A 24,943-nucleotide genomic window follows, 5' to 3' on the forward strand; every position below is an offset into this window, starting at 1 on the left:
GATCTGTAACAATAAATCTTTTGTTGTATATTTTTCATACTTTATTTACATCTAAAACCTAGCAATTCCCATTCATTTATCTTACATTCAGTTTCCTGGACTAATGCTGCAGGTCTTACTGTCCATGGTTCTGAAAAGAATGATCTCTATTTCTACCCACTTCATGTTCTGTATCTTTGACTGTCTTCCTTAGTTGGTGCAAGCAACCTATACAGTGCTTTTATCATAGATTCCCCTTCTAAGCATCTGGAAGATTGTGTCTTTGGAGCAATGTAATTTTATAGGTTTGGAAGACAAATGAAACATAAAAAAACATTTTTAATCAAAATCTATACTTTAAGAAATATTATTTTGTATATTTTTCCAAAAAACTGGCTATTGTCTTATTTAGGCTATTTTCTGAACTTACTTTGACTATTTCACCTCAAAGATGTTGGGAAAAGAGCCAGTGTAATAAACACAGTGATATAAAATCAGGCCCTCTAATGATGATTTAAAGATTTCTTGCTAGCTAAGTATGCAATGAATGTTATGCTTTGATCAGGTTTCTTAAGCCTAATCAATTCAGTCTGTAACCACAATGCACCTGCGCCTCAAATCATCACAACAAAGAAGAGTATTTAAAAGCTTTGTACAGATGAGTGCTGAAAAATGCTAAAAATATTTAAATGGCCTGATATAAATAAGGGAAATGTAACCTGCACAACAGAACTCATTGAATTAATTAGAGATTGTTTCCCTGTGTTATTGTGTGGATTTTTTTTTTTTTTTTTTTTTTTTTTTTTTTTCCATACGTAAGTTATAAATGTAGAAATGGAAGGGGTGCTTGTTTACCTGTCAGCTCAGGAACATATTAGGTTATTATTATTTTAAATGAGATAATATAGAGCGGAAAACAGAGTTATTAAGGAATCTTAAAAGAGGTAATTATGTGAATAAAACTTTTTCTTATAATCTGTAAAAGTTTGCTCTTTTTATATAAAAATAAAGGAATATAATTATTAGACATAGAATGACTACTTGCTGGGCGGGACTAAAAAGTCTGTCAGCCGTTAAGCAAAGAGTGAAAGCTATTATAACAATAGATTAGTTTTCATAGTCATATTTCTAGTTTGTGTAACTTATTTATTGCATATTAAATTAAATGCAGATTTAAAGCCTAAGTACCCTTTACTTTAAAGCAACTGATGTGTTGTTGTCTTTCAATAGAGTTGGAATTGAATTGTTAAATACTCGGAATATTTAAATGCACTTTTGCACTTTTCTCACTTTTCCCCTCTTGGGGTAACGTGCAGTTGTCAGAACTTGATATACTAGAAATGGCGAAATTTCTCCAAATGAAGGGTTTCGCTGTCTACCACATATTCACCATATTACTATTATTATTATTATTATTATTATTATTATTAGTTTATTTTTGCAATACAATCGTTGGATTTGTTTTCATCACTGTGTTACGCACTGATGACAGTGGCACCACTTCTCCACGTGGTGTCTCTAGCTACCTGCAGTTGGATGGTTATATATATATTTTTTCGGAGGCTCCTCCCTTCAGGCTAGGTCCCTCCTCCACACAGAGGGCTTTGTTCCGGAGATGCGACGAACCTTGGATTATAGTTTCCCTCTTAGTAATTTATATTTCGTCGCATTCCAGATCGGTGTTGCTTATGTTTTCCAAAGATATCTGTGGCACTTCGGATTATGGCGGCACTGAAGGGGAATAACTGTGTCATTCTGTGGGTGTTTGGCGTTTCATTGTGTTGGAGTTGGACTATAGTGGACGGGCAGATTGCATACGTTGTTTTGGAGGAGGCGAGCCCAGGAACAGAAATCGGAAATCTAGCAAAGGATTTAAATCTAAATGTGCAAGACCTCGGACATCGAGGATTTGAAATCGTTCCGGGACCAAATAAGAGGTATTTTGGCGTTAATTTAAAGACGGGGATTTTACACGTTAAAGAAAGAATAGACCGAGAGGAGCTCTGCAACCGAGACGCAAAATGTTCACTGGAATTAGAGGCGATTGTTAACTCTCCGTTAAACATGTATCGGTTTGAAGTTAACGTCGTAGATATTAACGACAATACGCCAACATTTCCGGTGTCTAAAACAGGACTGAATATTTCAGAATCAGCATTTCCAGGTGAGAGGTTTCTATTACCAATTGCGTCTGATGCAGATGTGGGCAGTCACGCAGTAAAGAGTTACAAGCTTAGCCAAAATGAACACTTTTCTCTAGATGTCCAGAGCAATGGAGAGCATAGAGTGTCTGCTGAATTAGTTTTACAGAAAGCTTTAGACCGAGAGAAACAGCCTGTGATTCAGCTCATACTGACTGCTGTAGATGGAGGAAAACCTCCGAGATCCGGCACTTTGCAGATAATCATAAGTGTTGAGGATGTAAATGATAATGTTCCAGTCTTTAGTAAGGCTCTTTACAAAGCCCGTGTCACCGAAAACTCTCCACGTGGTACATCGGTTATTTCGGTTCATGCTACTGATATAGACGAGGGCAAAAACGGAGAGATTGTGTATTCTTTTGCCAATCAGAACGATAAGCATGTTCAGGCATTTTCGATTGAGCCAGATACTGGGCTGATTACAGTACAGGGTGTTGTCGATTTTGAGACAGAAAACGCAGTTGAAATTCGTGTTCAGGCTAAAGATAAAGGAGATAAACCACGAGCAGCATTATGTAAAGTTTTAGTAGAAATCGTTGACATTAACGATAATGTTCCAGAGATCTCCGTTAATTCGTTGGTTAACATGATTAAAGAGGACGCTCCCGCTGGTACGATGGTTGGTTTGATAACAGTGAAAGATAGCGATGCTGGTAAAAATGGTGCTGTAAATCTTAAAATTCACAATTCTGTACCGTTTAAAATCCAGCACACTTACAAAAATAAATATTCTATAGTAGTGGATGGCTCACTAGATAGAGAGAGCGTGTCTCAATATAATATAACTCTCATAGCTACTGATGAAGGGACTCCACCTCTGTCCAGCACCTCTGTCATTACTGTACACATTTCTGATGTAAATGACAACGCGCCACGATTTCAAGACACCATAATTAATGTGCATGTGAAAGAGAACAGTCAGGTTGGAGCTGTTATTTATACAGTATCTGCTTTTGATCCTGATGTTGGTGATAATGCCAGGATTTCTTATTCATTACTGGAAAGCTCGAAAAGTATTCCTCTGTCATCCATGATAAACATAAACTCTGACAGTGGAGATATTTACAGTCTGCAGTCATTTAACTATGAGGAAATGAAAACATTTCAGTTTAAAGTTCAGGCCACAGACTCTGGTGTTCCTCCACTGAGCAGTAACGTGACTGTGAATGTTTTTATCCTGGATGAGAATGACAACAGTCCCGGGATTCTCGCTCCCTATTCTGATCATGGATCTGTTCACACTGAGAACATTCCCTATTCTGCTGAAGCGGGATATTTTGTGGCCAAGATCAGAGCTGTAGACTCAGATTCTGGATATAATGCCCTGCTTTCTTATCACATCTCTGAACCTAAAGGAAACAACCTCTTCCGGATCGGAACCAGCAGCGGAGAGATCAGGACTAAGAGGAGAATGAGTGACAATGACCTGAAAACTCACCCGCTGGTCATTTTGGTTTCTGATAACGGAGAGCCCTCACTGTCAGCCACTGTGTCTATTGATGTTGTGGTTGTTGAGAGCACAGGTGACATAAAGACTCAGTTCAAACATGCACCGATAAAGGAGGACAGTTTCTCAGATTTAAACATGTATTTGCTGATCGCCATTGTGTCAGTTTCAGTGATATTTTTACTGAGTCTGATCAGTTTAATAGCTGTAAAATGCTGCAGGACAGACAGCAGTTTCAGCAGATACAGCGCCCCAGTGATCACCACACATCCTGATGGAAGCTGGTCTTACTCCAAAGCTACACAGCAGTATGATGTGTGCTTTAGTTCTGATACACTGAAGAGTGACGTCATTGTTTTCCCTGCACCATTTCCGCCTGCAGATGCTGAATTGATCAGTATAAATGGAGAAGAAACTTTTAATAGAACACAAACACTCCCTAATAAAGAGAAGGTAAGATCTGTGTCTATAGATCTTTTGTAGTATATTTTTCATACTTTGATAACTAAATCATTACATATCAATTTCCCTTCGCTTCTCTTAAAATCAGTTTCTCTTGTTAATGCAGTCGGTGTTACTGTCCATGGTTCTGAATATCACAATCTCCATTTCTACCCACTTCATATTCCGAATCTTTTCTATAAGTCTCGTGGACAGTTTACACATCAAAAAAAAAAAAAAAAACTCAGTTTTGACCAGAAAAGGTTTTTTGCCAATAATATACTTTGTCGTCTCGAGTTTAAAAAGTATTATTTAAATATTTTATCAAACAAAGTGGAAGTTATTTGTTTAGACTAATAGTTAACCTTGCCACTGGCTTTCTGACTGCAAAGATGTTTAGTAAAGAGACAGTTTAATAAACACAGTGATATATACAATCATTCTTCCTAAAGACGTCTAAAACCTTCCTAGCTAAATATGATGTTTCATATCTATGTGCCATTACGAAACGGTCATGTGTCTAATCAATTCAGTTTATAACCACAATGCACTTGCTCCTCACATCATCTCACAACAAAGAAGAGTGCATACACGCTTTGTACAAATTGCTGAAGACATTTATTAATGTTTAAATGAGGTAATTTAAATAGGGAAATTTAGCCTACACTACAGAACCCACTGAATTAATCACCTACTATTGTGAAGTTACACATTGTGAAAATGTGAACTCATTTCTCGTTGTATAATTTAAAATTCGTTAAAACTTGACAGTATTATTGTTTTTCCTTCAGGAAGTTCCAAATGTAGAAATGGAAGGGGTACTTGCTTGCCTGTCAACAAAGTAATAGACTAGGTTATTATCATTTTAAATAAGATAATATAGAGAGGACAAAAGAGCTTTTAACGTCTTTTAAAATAGTTATTTAGGTAAATATAAAGATTATTTAAAGTGATCTATGAAGTTTTTCCCTTTTTTTTACAAAAGTAAGGGCTCTAATTATTAAACATAGAGTGACTACTTGCTGGGGGGAACTGAAAAGTCTGTTAGGCATTAAACAAAGAATAAAAGCTACTATAACAACAGACATGATTTTCATAGTCATATTTCTAATGTATCTATCTTATTTATTGAATATTAAATTGAATGCAGATTTAAAAACTAAATAACAGTTGCTTACAGAAAAAGCGATGTGTTGTTTCCTTTCAGTGGAATTGGAATTGAATTTTATATACTCAGAATCTTTAAATGCACTTTTCTCACTTTTTTCATCTTGGGTATCATGCGGTTGTCAGAACTAAATTTACTAGAAATATCAAAATTTCATTATGTGAAGCATTTCCCCGTATCCACCATATCCACCATATGTGTAACTTCTCCTGTGGATTGAAATATTATTATTATTATTAGTAGTAGTATTAGTTTAGTTTAGTTTTGCAATACAATCGTTGGATTTGTGTTCATCACTGTGTTACGCACTGATGACAGTGGCACCACTTCTCCACGTGGTGTCTCTAGCTACCTGCAGTTGGATGGTTATATATATATTTTTTCGGAGGCTCCTCCCTTCAGGCTAGGTCCCTCCTCCACACAGAGGGCTTTGTTCCGGAGATGCGACGAACCTTGGATTATAGTTTCCCTCTTAGTAATTTATATTTCGTCGCATTCCAGATCGGTGTTGCTTATGTTTTCCAAAGATATCTGTGGCACTTCGGATTATGGCGGCACTGAAGGGGAATAACTGTGTCATTCTGTGGGTGTTTGGCGTTTCATTGTGTTGGAGTTGGACTATAGTGGACGGGCAGATTGCATACGTTGTTTTGGAGGAGGCGAGCCCAGGAACAGAAATCGGAAATCTAGCAAAGGATTTAAATCTAAATGTGCAAGACCTCGGACATCGAGGATTTGAAATCGTTCCGGGACCAAATAAGAGGTATTTTGGCGTTAATTTAAAGACGGGGATTTTACACGTTAAAGAAAGAATAGACCGAGAGGAGCTCTGCAACCGAGACGCAAAATGTTCACTGGAATTAGAGGCGATTGTTAACTCTCCGTTAAACATGTATCGGTTTGAAGTTAACGTCGTAGATATTAACGACAATACGCCAACATTTCCGGTGTCTAAAACAGGACTGAATATTTCAGAATCAGCATTTCCAGGTGAGAGGTTTCTATTACCAATTGCGTCTGATGCAGATGTGGGCAGTCACGCAGTAAAGAGTTACAAGCTTAGCCAAAATGAACACTTTTCTCTAGATGTCCAGAGCAATGAAGAGCAAAGTGTGTCTGCTGAATTAGTTTTACAGAAAGCTTTAGACCGAGAGAAACAGCCTGTGATTCAGCTCATACTGACTGCTGTAGATGGAGGAAAACCTCCGAGATCCGGCACTTTGCAGATAATCATAAGTGTTGAGGATGTAAATGATAATGTTCCAGTCTTTAGTAAGGCTCTTTACAAAGCCCGTGTCACCGAAAACTCTCCACGTGGTACATTGGTTATTTCGGTTCATGCTACTGATATAGACGAGGGCAAAAACGGAGAGATCGTGTATTCTTTTGCCAATCAGAACGATAAGCATGTTCAAGCATTTTCGATTGAGCCAGATACTGGGCTGATTACAGTACAGGGTGTTGTCGATTTTGAGACAAAAAATGCAGTGGAAATTCGTGTTCAGGCTAAAGATAAAGGAGATAAACCACGATCAGCATTATGTAAAGTTTTAGTAGAAATCGTTGACATTAACGATAATGTTCCAGAGATCTCCGTTAATTCGTTGGTTAACATGATTAAAGAGGACGCTCCCGCTGGTACGATGGTTGGTTTGATAACAGTGAAAGATAGCGATGCTGGTAAAAATGGTGCTGTAAATCTTAAAATTCACAATTCTGTACCGTTTAAAATCCAGCACACTTACAAAAATAAATATTCTATAGTAGTGGATGGCTCACTAGATAGAGAGAGCGTGTCTCAATATAATATAACTCTCATAGCTACTGATGAAGGGACTCCACCTCTGTCCAGCACCTCTGTCATTACTGTACACATTTCTGATGTAAATGACAACGCGCCACGATTTCAAGACACCATAATTAATGTGCATGTGAAAGAAAACAGTCAGGTTGGAGCTGTTATTTATACAGTATCTGCTTTTGATCCTGATGTTGGTGATAATGCCAGGATTTCTTATTCATTACTGGAAAGCTCGAAAAGTATTCCTCTGTCATCCATGATAAACATAAACTCTGACAGTGGAGATATTTACAGTCTGCAGTCATTTAACTATGAGGAAATGAAAAACATTTCAGTTTAAAGTTCAGGCCACAGACTCTGGTGTTCCTCCACTGAGCAGTAACGTGACTGTGAATGTTTTTATCCTGGATGAGAATGACAACAGTCCCGGGATTCTCGCTCCCTATTCTGATCACGGATCTGTTCACACTGAGAACATTCCCTATTCTGCTGAAGCGGGATATTTTGTGGCCAAGATCAGAGCTGTAGACTCAGATTCTGGATATAATGCCCTGCTTTCTTATCACATCTCTGAACCTAAAGGAAACAACCTCTTCCGGATCGGAACCAGCAGTGGAGAGATCAGGACTAAGAGGAGAATGAGTGACAATGACCTGAAAACTCACCCGCTGGTCATTTTGGTTTCTGATAACGGAGAGCCCTCACTGTCAGCCACTGTGTCTATTGATGTTGTGGTTGTTGAGAGCACAGGTGACATAAAGACTCAGTTCAAACATGCACCGATAAAGGAGGACAGTTTCTCAGATTTAAACATGTATTTGCTGATCGCCATTGTGTCAGTTTCAGTGATATTTTTACTGAGTCTGATCAGTTTAATAGCTGTAAAATGCTGCAGGACAGACAGCAGTTTCAGCAGATACAGCGCCCCAGTGATCACCACACATCCTGATGGAAGCTGGTCTTACTCCAAAGCTACACAGCAGTATGATGTGTGTTTTAGTTCTGATACACTGAAGAGTGACGTAATGGTTTTCCCTGCACCATTTCCACCTGCAGATGCAGAACTGGTCAGTATAAATGTTGGCGACACTTTTAGTGGAACACAGAGTCTCCCTAGCAAAGAAAAGGTAAGAATTAGGAGAATGTAGAAAAATAAAGTCTTTTTATTATTGTTGATTAGAAGTTTATGCGTGTTTCCTTTGTACAGTTTGCAATAAGCTTATGTTATGGCATAGGTTCTTTGTGTTAAGTAATTTAATTACATTCATTACATTTACTATACAGTGACCCAACACACAAAGGCAGGAGTTTATGGTAGCCTATTTCATTTTTAATTTCTTGCATCGCCAGGTGTTCAATGTTTATGCCGCTCCACAAAATATAACAATCCATCTCTTTTAATTTAAAGTTTCACGAATCTGTTTAACTAAATCTCTGTCAGTACGCTCATTAGACATATCTTAGCTTTCTTCCGTATTACAAATTTTGTTTGCTTGCTTGCTATTCATTAATATCAATTTGTTGTGAGTACTTTAGTGTTGCTGAGCGTTTTAAACGCGCTCAGGTATTTGGGATTTGTGTTAGACAAGATTTATTACGTGTCTCTGTTCATGGTGCTGAAGGTTCACAAATTTTACGCCTTTTTTTCCTCCAGTATGTATAATGATAAAATTTGCACTTTTCCCAGTTCTAGTTTTAAAAGCTATTCTGTATCACTTACTGTTTGTGATGTAGAGGCAGTTCAACATGTGCATGTATATGGATTTGTTATAGATTACATATTCTTTCTTTCTTTCTTTCTTTCTTTCTTATGCTACTTAGGTATTTACTTATTGAACTTTGCGATTCAGTCCAGTTATTTTCACGTTTTTATTTGTATGGTTTGTACTTCTCCACACGATGTCGCTATCTTTCCACTCTGAATAATTACTTCGTGGCCTTGCGATGCGTCTCCTTTTTACGTAAATGGGGGTGTGTTCTGTCTGACAGAGCGCTTTGTTCTGGATACGCCATTGTACACAGATGCAGTTTAAGGATCGTTCAGTTGGATGCTTTCTTTCAGCTATATGGATTTATTTTCGTCAGTCCTCGGTATTGATGTAAAATGGCCTCATCAGTGGCAGACAGATTTGTGATATGGTTGTGGTATTCACTGCTTCTCTACTGCTGGAGCATCGCGGAGGGGCAAATCGTGTATTCCTTGTCAGAGGAGGCGAAAGCTGGTACCGTAATCGGAAATGTATCAAAGGATTTAAATATTAATATACAGGACTTTGAACGACGTGGACTACAGCTCGTTTCGGCAGACAATAAAAGGTATTTCGATTTGAATATGAAGACGGGTGTTCTTCAAGTTAAGGATAGAATAGACAGAGAAACTCTATGTGAACAGAGAACGAAATGTTCCTTAGCCTTGGAAATTATTGTCCATTCGCCTTTGAACATTTACCGGTTTGAGGTGAATGTATTAGATATTAACGACAATTTCCCAACATTTCCATCGCCAGTGATGGAGTTAAATATTGCCGAGTCAGCGTTTCCAGGAGAGCGATTCCCGTTACCAAATGCGTTTGACGCAGACATAGGCAGTAACTCGGTAAAAAGCTACAAGCTAAATCAAAATGATCACTTCTCCCTGGATGTGCAGAGCAGCGGAGAACAGAGTGTGTCTGCTGAATTAGTGCTACAAAAGTCATTAGACCGAGAAAAGCAGCCTGTGATCCAGCTAACTTTAACTGCTCTAGACGGAGGAAAACCTCCTCGATCCGGGTCGTTGAAAATTATTGTGAATGTTGAAGATGTTAATGATAACATTCCGGTTTTTAGTAAGCCTCTGTATAAAGCTCGGGTACATGAGAATGCACCTGCGGGTTCAGTCGTAGTTACAGTACACGCAAGTGATTTGGATGAGGGTCTTAATGGTGAGATCGTTTATGAGTTTTATAAACAAGGCAACGACCAAGATATCAGTGTATTTTCTATAAATCCGGAAACGGGAGAAATCACAATAAAAGGTGAGCTTGACTATGAAAGAAAAAGCGCTGTTGAAATTCGGGTCCAAGCTAAAGACAAAGGACAGAAACCAAGAGCTGCACACTGCAAAGTATTAGTTGAAGTTATTGATGTTAATGACAATATACCGGAAATATCTGTTACTTCTTTAGTGAGCACGGTAAAAGAGGATGCTCAGCTTGATACAACTGTCGGCATGATAACAGTGATAGATAATGATAGTGGTAAAAACGGTCACATAAACTTGAAAATCACCGGATCTGTTCCATTTAGGGTACAGAATTCGTATAAGAATTATTACATATTAGTTGTAGATGGTCCTTTAGACAGAGAGACCACATCCCACTATAATATCACTATTACAGCTACTGATGAAGGGACTCCACCTCTCTCCAGCACCGCTGTCATTACTGTACACATTTCTGATGTAAATGACAACGCGCCACGTTTTGCAGAATCCGTCATTAATGTGTATGTGAAAGAGAACAGTCAGGTTGGAGCTGTTATTTATACAGTATCTGCTTTTGATCCTGATGTTGGTGATAATGCCAGGATTTCTTATTCACTACTGGACAGCTCAAAAAGTATTCCTCTGTCATCTATGATAAACATAAACTCTGACAGTGGAGATATTTACAGTCTGCAGTCATTTAACTATGAGGAAATGAAAACATTTCAGTTTAAAGTTCAGGCCACAGACTCTGGTGTTCCTCCACTGAGCAGTAACGTGACTGTGAATGTTTTTATCCTGGATGAGAATGACAACAGTCCCGGGATTCTCGCTCCCTATTCTGATCATGGATCTGTTCACACTGAGAACATTCCCTATTCTGCTGAAGCAGGATACTTTGTGGCCAAGATCAGAGCTGTAGACTCAGATTCTGGATATAATGCCCTGCTTTCTTATCACATCTCTGAACCTAAAGGAAACAACCTCTTCCGGATCGGAACCAGCAGTGGAGAGATCAAGACTAAGAGGAGAATGAGTGACAATGACCTGAAAACTCACCCGCTGGTCATTTTGGTTTCTGATAACGGAGAGCCCTCACTGTCAGCCACTGTGTCTATTGATGTTGTGGTTGTTGAGAGCACAGGTGACATAAAGACTCAGTTCAAACATGCACCGATAAAGGAGGACAGTTTCTCAGATTTAAACATGTATTTGCTGATCGCCATTGTGTCAGTTTCAGTGATATTTTTACTGAGTCTGATCAGTTTAATAGCTGTAAAATGCTGCAGGACAGACAGCAGTTTCAGCAGATACAGCGCCCCAGTGATCACCACACATCCTGATGGAAGCTGGTCTTACTCCAAAGCTACACAGCAGTATGATGTGTGTTTTAGCTCGGACACACTAAAGAGTGACGTAGTGGTTTTCCCTGCACCATTTCCACCAACAGATGCAGAGCTGATCAGCATAAATGAAGGGGATACTTTTAACAAAACACAGACACTTCCTTCTAATGGAAAGGTAAGACTGAATTATAGTCGTATTGTTTTGCCCAAATATGCACCTCATATATTTCATCAGACCTTAACTTTATGGAAATGAGTGTGACCACTGCATTGCATTCAGCCAACCAGGTGAGGGTTTCATTAAGAGGAAAACTTTCACTGAAAATATCATAGAAACACTCACTGAAGGCAAGCAGAGAAATGCTTCACTCCACTTGCACATTTTATAGCCACTGTCTTTGGCATGTAGAGATTTGTATACATTTAGTGAAAAGAATAACAAAGTGTTGGGGAAAAAGTCCTTCATTAGCTGTGCAAGCAAAGTCCTTTGAGCCTGTAGGAGGTGAAAGCAGTTGATTTTCTAAATGCTTGATGATACATTAGTGTAAAAATTAATAATGATATAATGATTGTTGTCAAAATAGAATATTCATTAAATGAGTTTCCAAAGTTTGGAGAGTGTAGATGAGCTCTTTTCTCCTTAAGCTTCCTCACTTAATTGCTCCCATAGCAGCAATTAGCAATCCAGAATGAGGTGTCATTACTGTTATTTCCACTGCTGTGGAAGTGTCTTGCCACTGGAAAGGAGAAATCCTTTATGATAATACAAAAGTGCTCAATAATATAGGCAGCTGGTTTTCTCTTGGTTTTCCCAATATACATCACATTGCATCTCTTGCAGGAAAGAAAATAAATAGCTCCTGCAGTGATGAGGACTGTTGAGTGACAAGAACTGATTTAAGGCTTTTGATTTGCCTGTAGAATTGTAGAATGAATTGTGGAACATCCGCAACATGTAGAATTGTTACATGCAGCAGTACCATATTTATTATTAGGCTGAGAATTTATTTCTCTCCTCCACTTGTCTTTGCTGTAGGAGTAGGAGTCTCAGGATCATCCAGAAGTACAATGTTTAGTATAATTTGAGCCACTGTTATATTAATGGAATTATAAGTGAGCAACAAAAGAACTCTCTCTATTTTAGCAGTTGATGGTTTATAGGCCAGTGCACTTGTTCTCTCAGTAGTAGTAATAGTACAACAGGCCAGGTCAGGTCATCTGTGACTTTCTTAGTAAATCAACTGTTTTAAAAATAATCACTGATTTTCTGGGAGAAGTCTTCATTTGTACTGCCCCTGTATTTAAGTATCAGTACCTGGAGGAAGGAATGAGAGTCTGTAGTTTTGTAATGAATGGTGGTTTTCAAAGAAGAATGGTTTGGCATCACTGATATGTCCAAAAAGTTTATTCTCAAGCCAGGGTGTCCAATACTCAATATATACTACATGGCTAGGTGAAATGTGTGGGATGTAAGAAGTAAACAGCTGGAGCTTTTTGAGTGACAGATAGTTATGCACAAAAATAAAAAAATACCCAAGTAACAGTACTCACAGGTCTAGTGAACTGTTCAAAGAATTCTTTTCAACAAATCTAGTGAAGAGGTTTCCATATTTAGTGCCCATACTGGTACCTCTGGTGAGATAGTAAAACCCAGAACTAAAGCTGAAGGAGTTTGGTGTTAAGACGAATTCTGTTAATGTTGAGAGTATATCAGTGGGTTGATTATTTACCAGTAGTGCATCAAGAAAATGTCTTACATTTCTCAATCCAGCTTTATTACATAGGACTCTGTAGACTTTTGATGTCTATAGAAAAAGAGGAGAGGGATGTAATGCATGGACTTTTTTTGAAGCATACAAAGAATTAGGAAATATAAATTTAGGAAAAGACTGAACAACGGTTTGGAAAGTTAGGAATCTGTCATTTGCAAGCTGCAGTTTAAATTAATTAATTATTTTTTTTAAATTATATATAAAACTTAAGCATAACTTTAAGGGCTGTAGTTGTCCACATGATGTCCCTAGCCTTCCACTCTTCGTTACTGCGTGTCTTTACTATGCTCCGCCTTTCTCGAGGCAGGGCAATCTCTCTGCTGGCCAGACGGCTTTGTTTAGAATACGCCATTGTGCTTAGCTGCTGTTTAAACGTGGACAAGACGCATTTTCGCAACTACGGGAATGGATTTGTATATTTTTCTTGACAGAGCTATTGTATTGCCGTAAAATGGCTGCATCGGCGGGTCAAAGATTTCAGTCTTGGATATGTTATTCACTACTGCTTAATTTCTGGAGATTTGTGAATGGGCAGATTGTGTATCAGATATCGGAAGAAGCAACCCCGGGCACACCAGTCGGAAATTTGGCAAAGGAATTAAATCTAAACGTTCAGGACCTTGAGAGCCGAGGATTCCATATTGTTACTGAAGCTTATAGCAGGTATTTTGATCTTAATCGGAAGACCGGCGTTCTAAGTGTTAAAGAAATACTTAATAGAGAAGAGCTTTGTGAACGCAACATACACTGTTCTATAGCGCTAGAAGCTGTCGCTAAGTCACCGCTGAATATTTATAGGTTTGAGGTGAATATTTTAGATATTAACGACAATTCACCAGTATTTCGGCAGACAGAATGGATGTTAAATATTTCAGAGTTCGCTTTTCCAGGGGAGAGATTTGCATTACCGAGCGCATATGACGCAGACGTGGGAAGTAATTCGGTAAAGAGCTACAAGCTGAGCCAAAATGAACACTTTTCTCTGGATGTGCATAGCGGAGAGGAGAGTGTATCAGCTGAATTAGTACTGCAGAAAGCTTTAGACAGAGAGAAACAACCTGCGATCCACCTCACACTCACTGCTGTGGATGGAGGAAAACCTCACAGATCTGGAACGATTCCTGTTATTATAAATGTGGTGGATGTTAATGATAATGTTCCGGTTTTCAGTAGATCACTGTATAAAGCTCGAGTTAACGAGAATGCCTCACCAGGTACTCCCGTAATTACTGTGCATGCCAGTGATTTGGATGAAGGCCTTAACGGAGAAATTACATATACGTTTGTTAATCATGACAGCGATAAAAATCTTAATGCATTCTCAATAAATCCGGAAACCGGAGAAATTGTAGTGACGGGTGAGGTAGATTATGAAAAGAAAAATGCGCTTGAACTTCGGGTGCAGGCAAAGGACAAAGGTAATAATCCAAGAGCAGCAATGTGCAAGATTCTAGTAGAAATCATTGATATTAACGATAACGTTCCGGAAATATCTGTGACCTCATTGGTTGACATTATTAAGGAGGATACGCCGGTTGACACAATGGTGGGAATGATAACTGTTATCGATAACGATGCTGGTAAAAACGGTCAGGTAACACTCCGAATTCTTGGATCCGTCCCATTTAAGATTCAGAAGTCATATAAGAATTATTATACGTTAGTTGTAAATGGACCTCTGGACAGAGAAAGTGCGTCTCAGTATAACATCACTATCACAGCGAGTGATGAAGGGACTCCACCTCTCTCCAGCACCGCTGTCATTACTGTACACGTCTCTGATGTGAATGATAATGCGCCATGCTTTAAAGAGCCCATTGTTAATGTGTATCTAAAAGAGAACAGTCAGGTTGGGGCTGTTATTTATACAGTATCTGCTTCTGATAGTGATGTTGCAGACAATGCTAGAATATCATATTCATTGCTGGAAGGTTCTAGAAATGTTCCTGTATCGTCTATGGTAAACATAAACTCTGACAGTGGAGATATTTACAGTCTGCAGTCATTTAACTATGAGGAAATGAAAACATTTCAGTTTAAAGTTCAGGCCACAGACTCTGGTGTTCCTCCACTGAGCAGTAACGTGACTGTGAATGTTTTTATCCTGGATGAGAATGACAACAGTCCCGGGATTCTCGCTCCCTATTCTGATCATGGATCTGTTCACACTGAGAACATTCCCTATTCTGCTGAAGCAGGCTACTTTGTGGCCAAGATCAGAGCTGTAGACTCAGATTCTGGATATAATGCCCTGCTTTCTTATCACATCTCTGAACCTAAAGGAAACAACCTCTTCCGGATCGGAACCAGCAGTGGAGAGATCAGGACTAAGAGGAGAATGAGTGACAATGACCTGAAAACTCACCCGCTGGTCATTTTGGTTTCTGATAACGGAGAGCCCTCACTGTCAGCCACTGTGTCTATTGATGTTGTGGTTGTTGAGAGCACAGGTGACATAAAGACTCAGTTCAAACATGCACCGATAAAGGAGGACAGTTTCTCAGATTTAAACATGTATTTGCTGATCGCCATTGTGTCAGTTTCAGTGATATTTTTACTGAGTCTGATCAGTTTAATAGCTGTAAAATGCTGCAGGACAGACAGCAGTTTCAGCAGATACAGCGCCCCAGTGATCACCACACATCCTGATGGAAGCTGGTCTTACTCCAAAGCTACACAGCAGTATGATGTGTGTTTTAGCTCGGACACACTGAAAAGTGACGTAGTGGTTTTCCCTGCACCATTTCCGCCTGCAGATGCTGAACTGATAAGCATAAATGAAGGGGATACTTTTAACAGAACACAAACACTTCCAAATAAAGAAAAGGTAAGATCCTGTGGATCTAAGGTCTCATAATTTCTAAGTTCTAGTCTACTGTGAGAGCTGAACATTGCTGAATAGCGTCTGCAATGAATCTTTGTCTCATGTTACATGGCTTTATTTTACCTCTATTTAGGAAAGCTATCTAGACTCCTTGTGCGTAATCTAATCATATGGGTTTGTCTTTGTATGAGTTTATTTAATGGATATTTAATTAAAGTAACAATGGCAAATAACACAAGAACAACAACAACAATTATTAACAAACATCAACAATAATAATTATTATTAATATTTTTTTACCTCGTTTGCTTATAAAATCTACTTTGTTGCTCATGAAATACGCCAGCTTCTTGCAGGCAATTATGTGTTGTTGTTTTTTTTTAGACAGTTTTCATATATTGTATATTTTTCCTTGAGAAAAACTAAAAATCTTTTTTTTTTACATTGATCCAATGTTTCCTTTTTCAGTGTAAAAAGACATTCAAAATATTCATTCGGATGATTAGCCTTATTGGTCAGAGTGCATTCAGTTAAACTTGAGAAAGGTGTACTATGTTGGGATATTTTATATGTTCTTTTACAGTATCACTAAAACATTTTGACCACAAACACCTCTTGGTGTCGCTATAGAATTGTCGTGCTGTCAGTTTTGGCGCCTCCTCATCTTTAAGTGATGCGCTGCTCATGCGCTTTGTTCCTCAGTCCTGATGAAAATGGATCTTACGAGAAGATTTTCACATGGGCAATGCTAAAGGATTATGTTTAAGTAACATTTTAATCATTTGTTTTTGGTCGCTGGATCGCACAATATTATGCATAATGGATAACCGGACGGAACACTCCTTCATTCTTATTGTTGTGATTTTAATAACAATCGCGGACCTTGTTGTTGCTCAGATTGCTTATTCGGTATCCGAGGAGGTGAATACGGGGACGTTTGTTGGAAATATAGCAAAGGATCTAGGCCTAAACATTCAAGAATTGGAATCACGCATGTTTCACATCGTTTCCAAGTCTGGGAAGAAGTATTTTGAGGTTAATTTGAAAACAGGGGCATTGTTCGTCAACGAGAGACTGGACAGAGAGGCGCTTTGCCCTGCATCCCCACACTGTTCCCTGCATTTGGAAGCTGTTGTTAATAATCCACTGAATTTGTTTCGCATCGAGGTGAACATATTGGACGTAAATGACAATGCGCCTTTGTTTCGAGTTAAGTCAAAGCATTTCAACATATCAGAGCTTGCTTTTGTTGGCGACAGATTTCAGCTGCCCAGGGCTTCAGACCCTGATGTGGGTAGTAACTCGGTAAAGAGCTACAAGCTGAGCCAAAGTGAGCATTTTTCTCTGGATGTACAGACTAGTGGAGAGCAGAGTGTATCTGCTGAATTAGTATTACAGAAAGCTTTAGATCGAGAGAAACAGCCTGTAATCCATCTCATACTGACCGCTGTAGATGGAGGAAAACCTTCCAAGACGGGTACATTGCAGATAGTGGTAAATGTGCAAGATGTCAACGACAACGCCCCGGTATTTAATAAATCTCTTTACAAGATGCGTGTTGTCGAAAATGCTCCTATTGGAACAGTTGTGATTAATCTGAACGCGACAGATGCAGACGAGGGAGTAAATGGTGAAATAGTCTATTCTTTGGTTAACCAGGATAGCGAGGAGAAAAGCAGTGGCATTTTCAGCATTGACTCCCTTTCGGGGGAGATTACTGTACAGGGCACGGTCGACTTTGAGACACAAAATGCGTATGAAATCCACGCACAGGCTAAGGACAAGGGACTGACTCCTCGATCCGCGCATTGTAAAGTATTAATTGAGGTTGTGGATGTAAACGATAATGCTCCTGAAATCTCGTTGACATCCCAGATGAACGTTGTCATGGAAAATGCTAAAAAAGGTACCGCCGTTGCTTTAATAACAATATCTGATAAAGACTCCGGGAAGAATGGTAATGCGCAGGGAAAATTAATCGGCGAAGTTCCGTTTAAACTGCAGTCTTCTTATAAGAACTATTATTCTGTTGTGGTGGACGGGCCTTTAGACAGAGAACGTGAAGCTCAGTATAATGTTATTATTATAGCGATAGACGACGGAATCCCATCTCTTTCTAGTACTCGAGTTTTTACAATTCAGGTGTCAGATGTAAATGACAATGCGCCACGATTTTCAGAACACGTAGTCAATGTTTATGTAAAAGAAAATGGCCCAAAAGGGCAGATTATTCACACTCTCTCAGCTACTGATCCAGATTTAAATGAGAATTCTAAAATAACTTATGAATTATTAGACTTCCAAAGTTTATCCCATGTCGCTATAAATGCTAATAATGGAGAGATACACACATTGCAGTCATTTAACTATGAGGAAATGAAAACATTTCAGTTTAAAGCTCAGGCCACAGACTCTGGTGTTCCTCCACTGAGCAGTAACGTGACTGTGAATGTTTTTATCCTGGATGAGAATGACAACAGTCCCGGGATTCTCGCTCCCTATTCTGATCATGGATCTGTTCACACTGAGAACATTCCCTATTCTGCTGAAGCAGGCTACTTTGTGGCCAAGATCAGAGCTGTAGACTCAGATTCTGGATATAATGCCCTGCTTTCTTATCACATCTCTGAACCTAAAGGAAACAACCTCTTCCGGATCGGAACCAGCAGCGGAGAGATCAGGACTAAGAGGAGAATGAGTGACAATGACCTGAAAACTCACCCGCTGGTCATTTTGGTTTCTGATAACGGAGAGCCCTCACTGTCAGCCACTGTGTCTATTGATGTTGTGGTTGTTGAGAGCACAGGTGACATAAAGACTCAGTTCAAACATGCACCGATAAAGGAGGACAGTTTCTCAGATTTAAACATGTATTTGCTGATCGCCATTGTGTCAGTTTCAGTGATATTTTTACTGAGTCTGATCAGTTTAATAGCTGTAAAATGCTGCAGGACAGACAGCAGTTTCAGCAGATACAGCGCCCCAGTGATCACCACACATCCTGATGGAAGCTGGTCTTACTCCAAATCCACTCAGCAGTATGATGTGTGTTTTAGTTCTGATACACTGAAAAGTGATGTAGTGGTTTTCCCTGCACAATTTCCTCCTGCAGATGCTGAACTGATCAGTTTAAATGAAGGCGACACATTTAACCGAACACAAACACTTCCTAATAATGAAAAGGTAAGATGCTTGTCCAAAAGGGTTATTTAAGGATTTTTGAATAGTTCTATGTTCTTTCAATCAGGCTCGTTCACAGAACCCTGCTGAGAGAGAAACACTCTAAAAACCTCTTAGAGTTACTAGATTTTACTTTTTTTTTCTAAATTTATATTCTTAGTTGTGTGTTTATTTACAATCACCAAATACTTCACATACAAATGCCCCTTTTCTCAGTTTTATTTTCCTTGGCTAATACAGCGTGTCACTGTTAGTTGCTGTCCATGGTTCCGAAAAATGTAGTCTCCTTTGCTATCCAGTTCTCTTGCTCTGAAAGTTCTTCTTACTTGATGCAAGCAACCTGTGTGTCAAGTATATTTTTTTCTGCATAAATCTGTTAGATGTTTTGTAGAAACATTATACAATGATATAACAACAGAATCCATGGTGTCCGAATTGAGATTTTTTTTGTTCTAGTTGCTTGGTGATTTTTCTAATTATGCCAGGTCTGTCCCACTGTGTGTAAAATTTTGCCTATTTTCTTACATTTTGCTTCTTTTTTCCTGGTAAAATTTTGCTGTTCCATTTTCCGGCATTGTTTTTTTGTTCTTTTCTCTCCCTGTCTTCTCAGTGTCTTTTCCTTTTATCTCTGTCTCTCTAGCTCTCTGTTAGCCCCCATCCCCCCTGCACTTTCTCTCTTCATTAGCCATTCTCACCCTTGATTAAAGTATAATATCATTTCCTACTGTAAGCATTTCAACAGATTGTTGTTTGCACTGAAAAATAGAAAAATATTTTTAAGTCATATTTATTTTTGCTGTGGCACTCAAGGAGATTGAGGCTACACTCTCTCTCTCTCTCTCTCTCTCTCTCTCACACACACACACACACACACACACACAGACACACAGTTTCTTGAGGCTTTGTTACATGCATTATAACACTAGAACAATGTGCCAAAATAATGGTTAGAGAAACATATAAAACATATAAAACATTTTGTCATTGCAGAGTGTGCCTTTGTGTTTTTAATGTAGTTGATTTAGATAATGAAATATTAAAGGTAATATTTTAATATTTTTTAAGCATTTGGGCAGTGAATATGACATTCTTAGTCTATTGCCCTCTGTTGCATTGTGCGCTCTCCAGGGTTTATTTATATAGCTCACATCACTGTTGCACAACTAAAGTCATACATATGTTTTCATAGGTCACTGTGTGTATCAGTAAATTCTTTGTGAAAGGCACAGTTGGAGAGTTTTAGGCTTCCACAGAGCTGATAAGATTTATATTGTGGCAGTAAATCTGTTTGTATTATGTTTAATTGTACACAATAATTATATATACTGCTCCTTGTAGTCCAATAGCCATGTTCATCTTGTATTGCAAATTATTTTTGTAGTGTCAGTTAACACGTTGCTTTATTTGTGGTGTGTATGTGTGGGCGAAGGAAAAAGGGTGGTAGAAAAGAAGATAGAAGAGAGATAAAACAAAAATGTTGAAAGAGGCAGAATAGAGATGGACATGCAGAAATAAGAGAATGAGATGGGGTGAGAGATGGAGTAAGGTAGAGAGAGAGAGAGAGAGGGAAGGAGAGGTTGGGGGAAGGGCCGGTAATTTTCCTTACAGCTCTGCAACAGCAGGGGTTCTCGGCAAGCAAGCTGAGCTCACAGCTCTGACATCATCATTTTCAACCACACCTAAACACTGCCTTCTATTTTAAACCATTAGAGGGCACATATAATGTATTATAATCCATGTATTGTCTACGTCTTTTATTATATTACTACATACAGTTAAATAGGCACAAAGTTACACATTGTTGTGTAGAACTGTACATGTTAGCTGTCTGTGTTTGTTAAAGTCCTCTTCTAGTTTCTTCCCAGCTTGTCTGTGCTGCATTGGGAGTGTTAAATTATTGATTTCATAAATACATCATGCAGAGTAAGTAAGCATGCCTAAGGTAATGTGAGGCTACATCTAACCTGCAGTGGAGTGGTCTGTTCCATAGACAAACACAAAAAAAGAGTAGTAACAAGAACTACTAGTGACCAAATCATTGACTGGAAAGGAAACTAGCACATTCTTCACACAAGTTGACCCCCTGAATTTCCTCAGGACTCTCAGAAACACAGTGTTGTGATATATCACTTCCCATTCTGTCACCTTGAGGTTGTCATGGCAACATGGCTCTGTTTCTTTCCAGCAAGCTAGTGCCGCATTTTGCCCACGCCCATTCAGAGAGAGAGGGGGGAGGGAGATGGGGGAGAGAGAGAGAGACAGAGAGAGAGAGAGGGATGGGCAAGGAGACAGAATAATGAAAATGAAATATAGACACTAAGTGGTTGTGAGGAAAATCAGAGAAGACAAGAACAAACAGAAGATATTCAGGGATGAGTCTGCTTGTGCAGAGAGAGGAAGATTACTGCAGAGAACAGAGAAAGGGGATATGATTAAATTCAAATGTGACTGTGAGGCAGACAGTGAAATAAAGTCACAGAAATAATGCATTTTTGGAATCTGAAAGAACAGGTACTTGTGGTAATTTAGATTCTGATTAAAATGACACAATATATTCTTACTGGGTAAAAGAGAGCAGAAGGGAGATTAAAAGAGTGAGGAAGAGAGAGGGACTGGCTGTTGCTAGAAGCTACTGCTTTGACACAGAAATACAGGCATTTAGAACATTGGAGGGATCTTGCAATGCCCATGTAACAGGGGTGAAGAATCCCTGATCTTCCTGATAACTTTGTGTGTCCCTAGACACCTCATTTAGAGTCCAGGATTTAAAGGTCAGCCTATGCTGATTCAGTCCTGTGTTTTTTTTCTTCTACCCCTTTGTGTGCTTCACAGATCTGTTCTGCTGTCTTTACCCTGTTTATTATTGTGCAGTGTCACTGTAAGGACTTTTACTATCACTAGACAAGCATTTAAGCATTTAAACTCTTGTTTTATTATTTCCTTATTAATCTTAAAGCATATTATTCTGTAACAAATATGAATTATTCAGTAAATACATTCATTTACTCCACATTTATATTTGTATACTCCTTATTTTATTATCTTACAGTATTTCAATTAATGTGCTATTCATAAGTCCTAGGAATTTCATAAAGGCAAGCTTTCACTGCAAAAACAATGGTATCTTAGCAGGTTAAAAACATCCTGAATATGGGCAATTTCAACTATTAATTTATTAATTTAATTATTTCTCTTTATAACATTGCTTTTAAACAAATATAAGATTATTAAGACTACTTGTACAGGGTGTCTGAAAAGGCAAGAACTAATGGGAATATGCTGAGCAAATATGTCAATCTGAGCAAAATCCTCAAAAACCTGATACAACGGCTGAGAAAATGCGTAGAGCATAAGGGCGAAAATTGATATCATATGTTGGAAATAATACATACAAATTTAAGTACAGTATATGTTTTACTCTAATTGGTTCCTGACATTTAGGGTGCCCTATAGATATGTTTACTCATTTCAAGCTTTAAAAATTGTCTTATTCAGTTGGAAGATAATAGAATAAGATGGCTGTAAGATTAAAATTATTAAATATGTCAAAATATTTTTTTTGAGCTTATATTTTTAGATAATAATCTTGTAATGAGAAATATTAGATGACAACATATAGTATCTTATGTGAGTGTATCATATAGTATCTTCACTTATGATTCACATTTTTTTGTGTGTTGGAATGTTTCTTTTAGAAAAAGTTGGCATCTAACTTTTATGTTAAGAAAAAAATCTTAATTTATAATGTTTGGACAGAGGTATTGTTGGTGTCTCACACCTCTTGAGCTCCTGTTAATGTCAGTGTGGAGTTTTACATTTTCTTTCCATGTCTGTGTTAGTTTTCTCCAGGTACTCTGGTTTCCATTTACCTTCCAAAAACATGCCAGTAGGTAGATTGGCCACTTTAAATTGCCGCTAGGTGTGTGTGAGTGTGCGTTCACGTGTGATGCCCTGCAGTTGACTCGTGTCCCATCCAGGGTGTGTTCCTGATGCGTGCCCTGTTTTACTGGCATAGGCTCCGGATCCACCTTGAAGTGATTCCTGAAGTTGTGTGAATGGATGGAGTTTGGACTCTATAGGACAGGATTGTATTCTTATCGCTAACGTGGCTAAAAGTTTTTATTTCAGTCAAATAGGAGCCACATCTATTGATCAACTGATCTTTCGGGTGAAACCAGGTGTCCTCCTGCTTGCTTGAAATGAAAATCCACTGTCACAGCAGTCTTTTCTTCAGATTATCACAGAAGTACAACAGGTAGTGTTGGTGTCTTTTAGCTCGTGGGTTCAGAGTTTGATCCTAAACTGCAGATACTGTCTCTGTGGAATTTGCATGAACTGCCTGTGTCCCCATGGGTTTCCTCCCAGCCATGCTGATACAGAATCCAAGAGATGACATAGTCTTTCTTTTTAAATCTGAAAAATGTATAGATTATACAATTTGTTCAGAGGTCTATTCTATTCTCTTTACTCTGTTTATTCTTATGCAGCATAATTGTAATGACTTTTTTTTTGGCACTTTTGTAAAGGCATGGGAGTGTCTTTTAATCTTAAAAACACCCTGTTCTTGTTTAAGTCTCAGAGGTCATACCAGACACTGGGATAGTAAGAGACATAAATGGATGTCAAAGTTTAGCAAGGATTTAAAGTTAAGGGTATATATTTTTTTCGCTAATTAGCTTGGTCTCTCTAGGCTGATAAATGTGAAAAAAGAAATTTCACCTTTTCTACTAACCATATAGGCAGGGTGAAAATCTGAAATGAGAAGGCAACTGGGCAGTAGTGGCTGGCATATATAGCATGTACAGTGAGTGTTTCTTACACCTGGACGCTTCTTACCCCTCTCTCTGCCTGGCTATCATCCAGGATGTAATGTGCTTCCTGTCATGTGCACTCTCCTTTGCTTTACTTTTTGCTGTAGTACCACGCTGTACCCACAGAGGGCTGACTATAACCGTCTTCCTATCAGTCCTTTATCAGCTGTGAAAAGTGCTACTGAGGTCCAGAGAACAGGTCCTCATGAGAACTGGTATGTCTCATGTGTTTATATGGCTTACAGTCATCTATCTAATATGAACTCATTCACCACCTACAATCTCACACACACTTTGCTTGCACAGCTGATGAAGTACTTTTGTCCAAAATGCAAAATTCCTGTTTCTCTGAAAACTATGTATACTACTCTTTTACTACACACACACACACACACACACACAGGCACCCATTGTCCACTTTAATAGGAACACCTGTGCGCATGCCCATTTATTCAGTTATCCAATCATCCAATCATATGACAGCAGCACAATGCATAATATCATGCAGATACAGGTCATGAGCTTCATTTAATGTTCACATCACACATCAGAATGGGGAAAACTGTGATCTCTGTGATTTGGTTGTTGGTGCCAGATGGGCTGGTTTGAGTATTTCAGAAACTGCTGATCTCCTGGGATTTTCATACACAACACTCTCAGTTTACACATAATTGTGTGAAAAACAAAAAAAACATCCTGTGTGCAGAGGGTCTGCAGGATGAAACATCTTGTTGATGAGAAAGATCAGAGGAGAAAGACCAGACTGGTCTGAGCTGACAGGAAGTCAATATTAACTCAAATAATCACTTTTGGGCCATTTGATCTCAAGTGTTCCAATATACGCTGCTTGACCATTTTTAATTTTCCTTTTTTTTTGAGTGATTACCTCTGTGTATTGGCACAAATATGGCCATCATAGTTAAATTAAGTGAAATTAAAAAAAGACCTGATGGTTTTGCAATGCCAATATATAGAGATAATCACTCAAAAAAAAAAAAGAAAAATTAAAAA

The 24,943-nt window shown here is 38.5% G+C and overlaps 2 protein-coding genes across 12 annotated transcripts in view; both read left to right on the plus strand.

Moving 5' to 3' along the window:
- LOC113529863 (protocadherin alpha-C2) overlaps positions 1-24,943 on the plus strand; it is a 102,967-nt gene that overhangs the window by 54,440 nt on the left and 23,584 nt on the right. The window contains exon 1 of one of the 11 annotated variants that reach the window (XM_053236874.1): positions 3-4,080. The exons of 7 other annotated variants lie outside the window; for them this stretch is intronic. In XM_053236874.1, the coding sequence (XP_053092849.1) occupies positions 1,702-4,080 (2,379 nt within the window). In that variant the 5' untranslated portion in view covers positions 3-1,701. 3 more of the 11 variants (XM_053236873.1, XM_053236875.1, XM_053236870.1) reach the window with 3 other exon arrangements.
- Positions 4,087-7,512, plus strand: LOC117598101 (protocadherin alpha-4-like). Its single transcript, XM_034307618.2, has one exon. The coding sequence runs from the start codon at positions 5,785-5,787 to the stop codon at positions 7,375-7,377; it is 1,593 nt and encodes a 530-aa protein (XP_034163509.2). The 5' UTR covers positions 4,087-5,784; the 3' UTR covers positions 7,378-7,512.

Source organism: Pangasianodon hypophthalmus, chromosome 9 (assembly GCF_027358585.1).
Source record: "Pangasianodon hypophthalmus isolate fPanHyp1 chromosome 9, fPanHyp1.pri, whole genome shotgun sequence".
NCBI classification, from domain to species: domain Eukaryota; kingdom Metazoa; phylum Chordata; class Actinopteri; order Siluriformes; family Pangasiidae; genus Pangasianodon; species Pangasianodon hypophthalmus.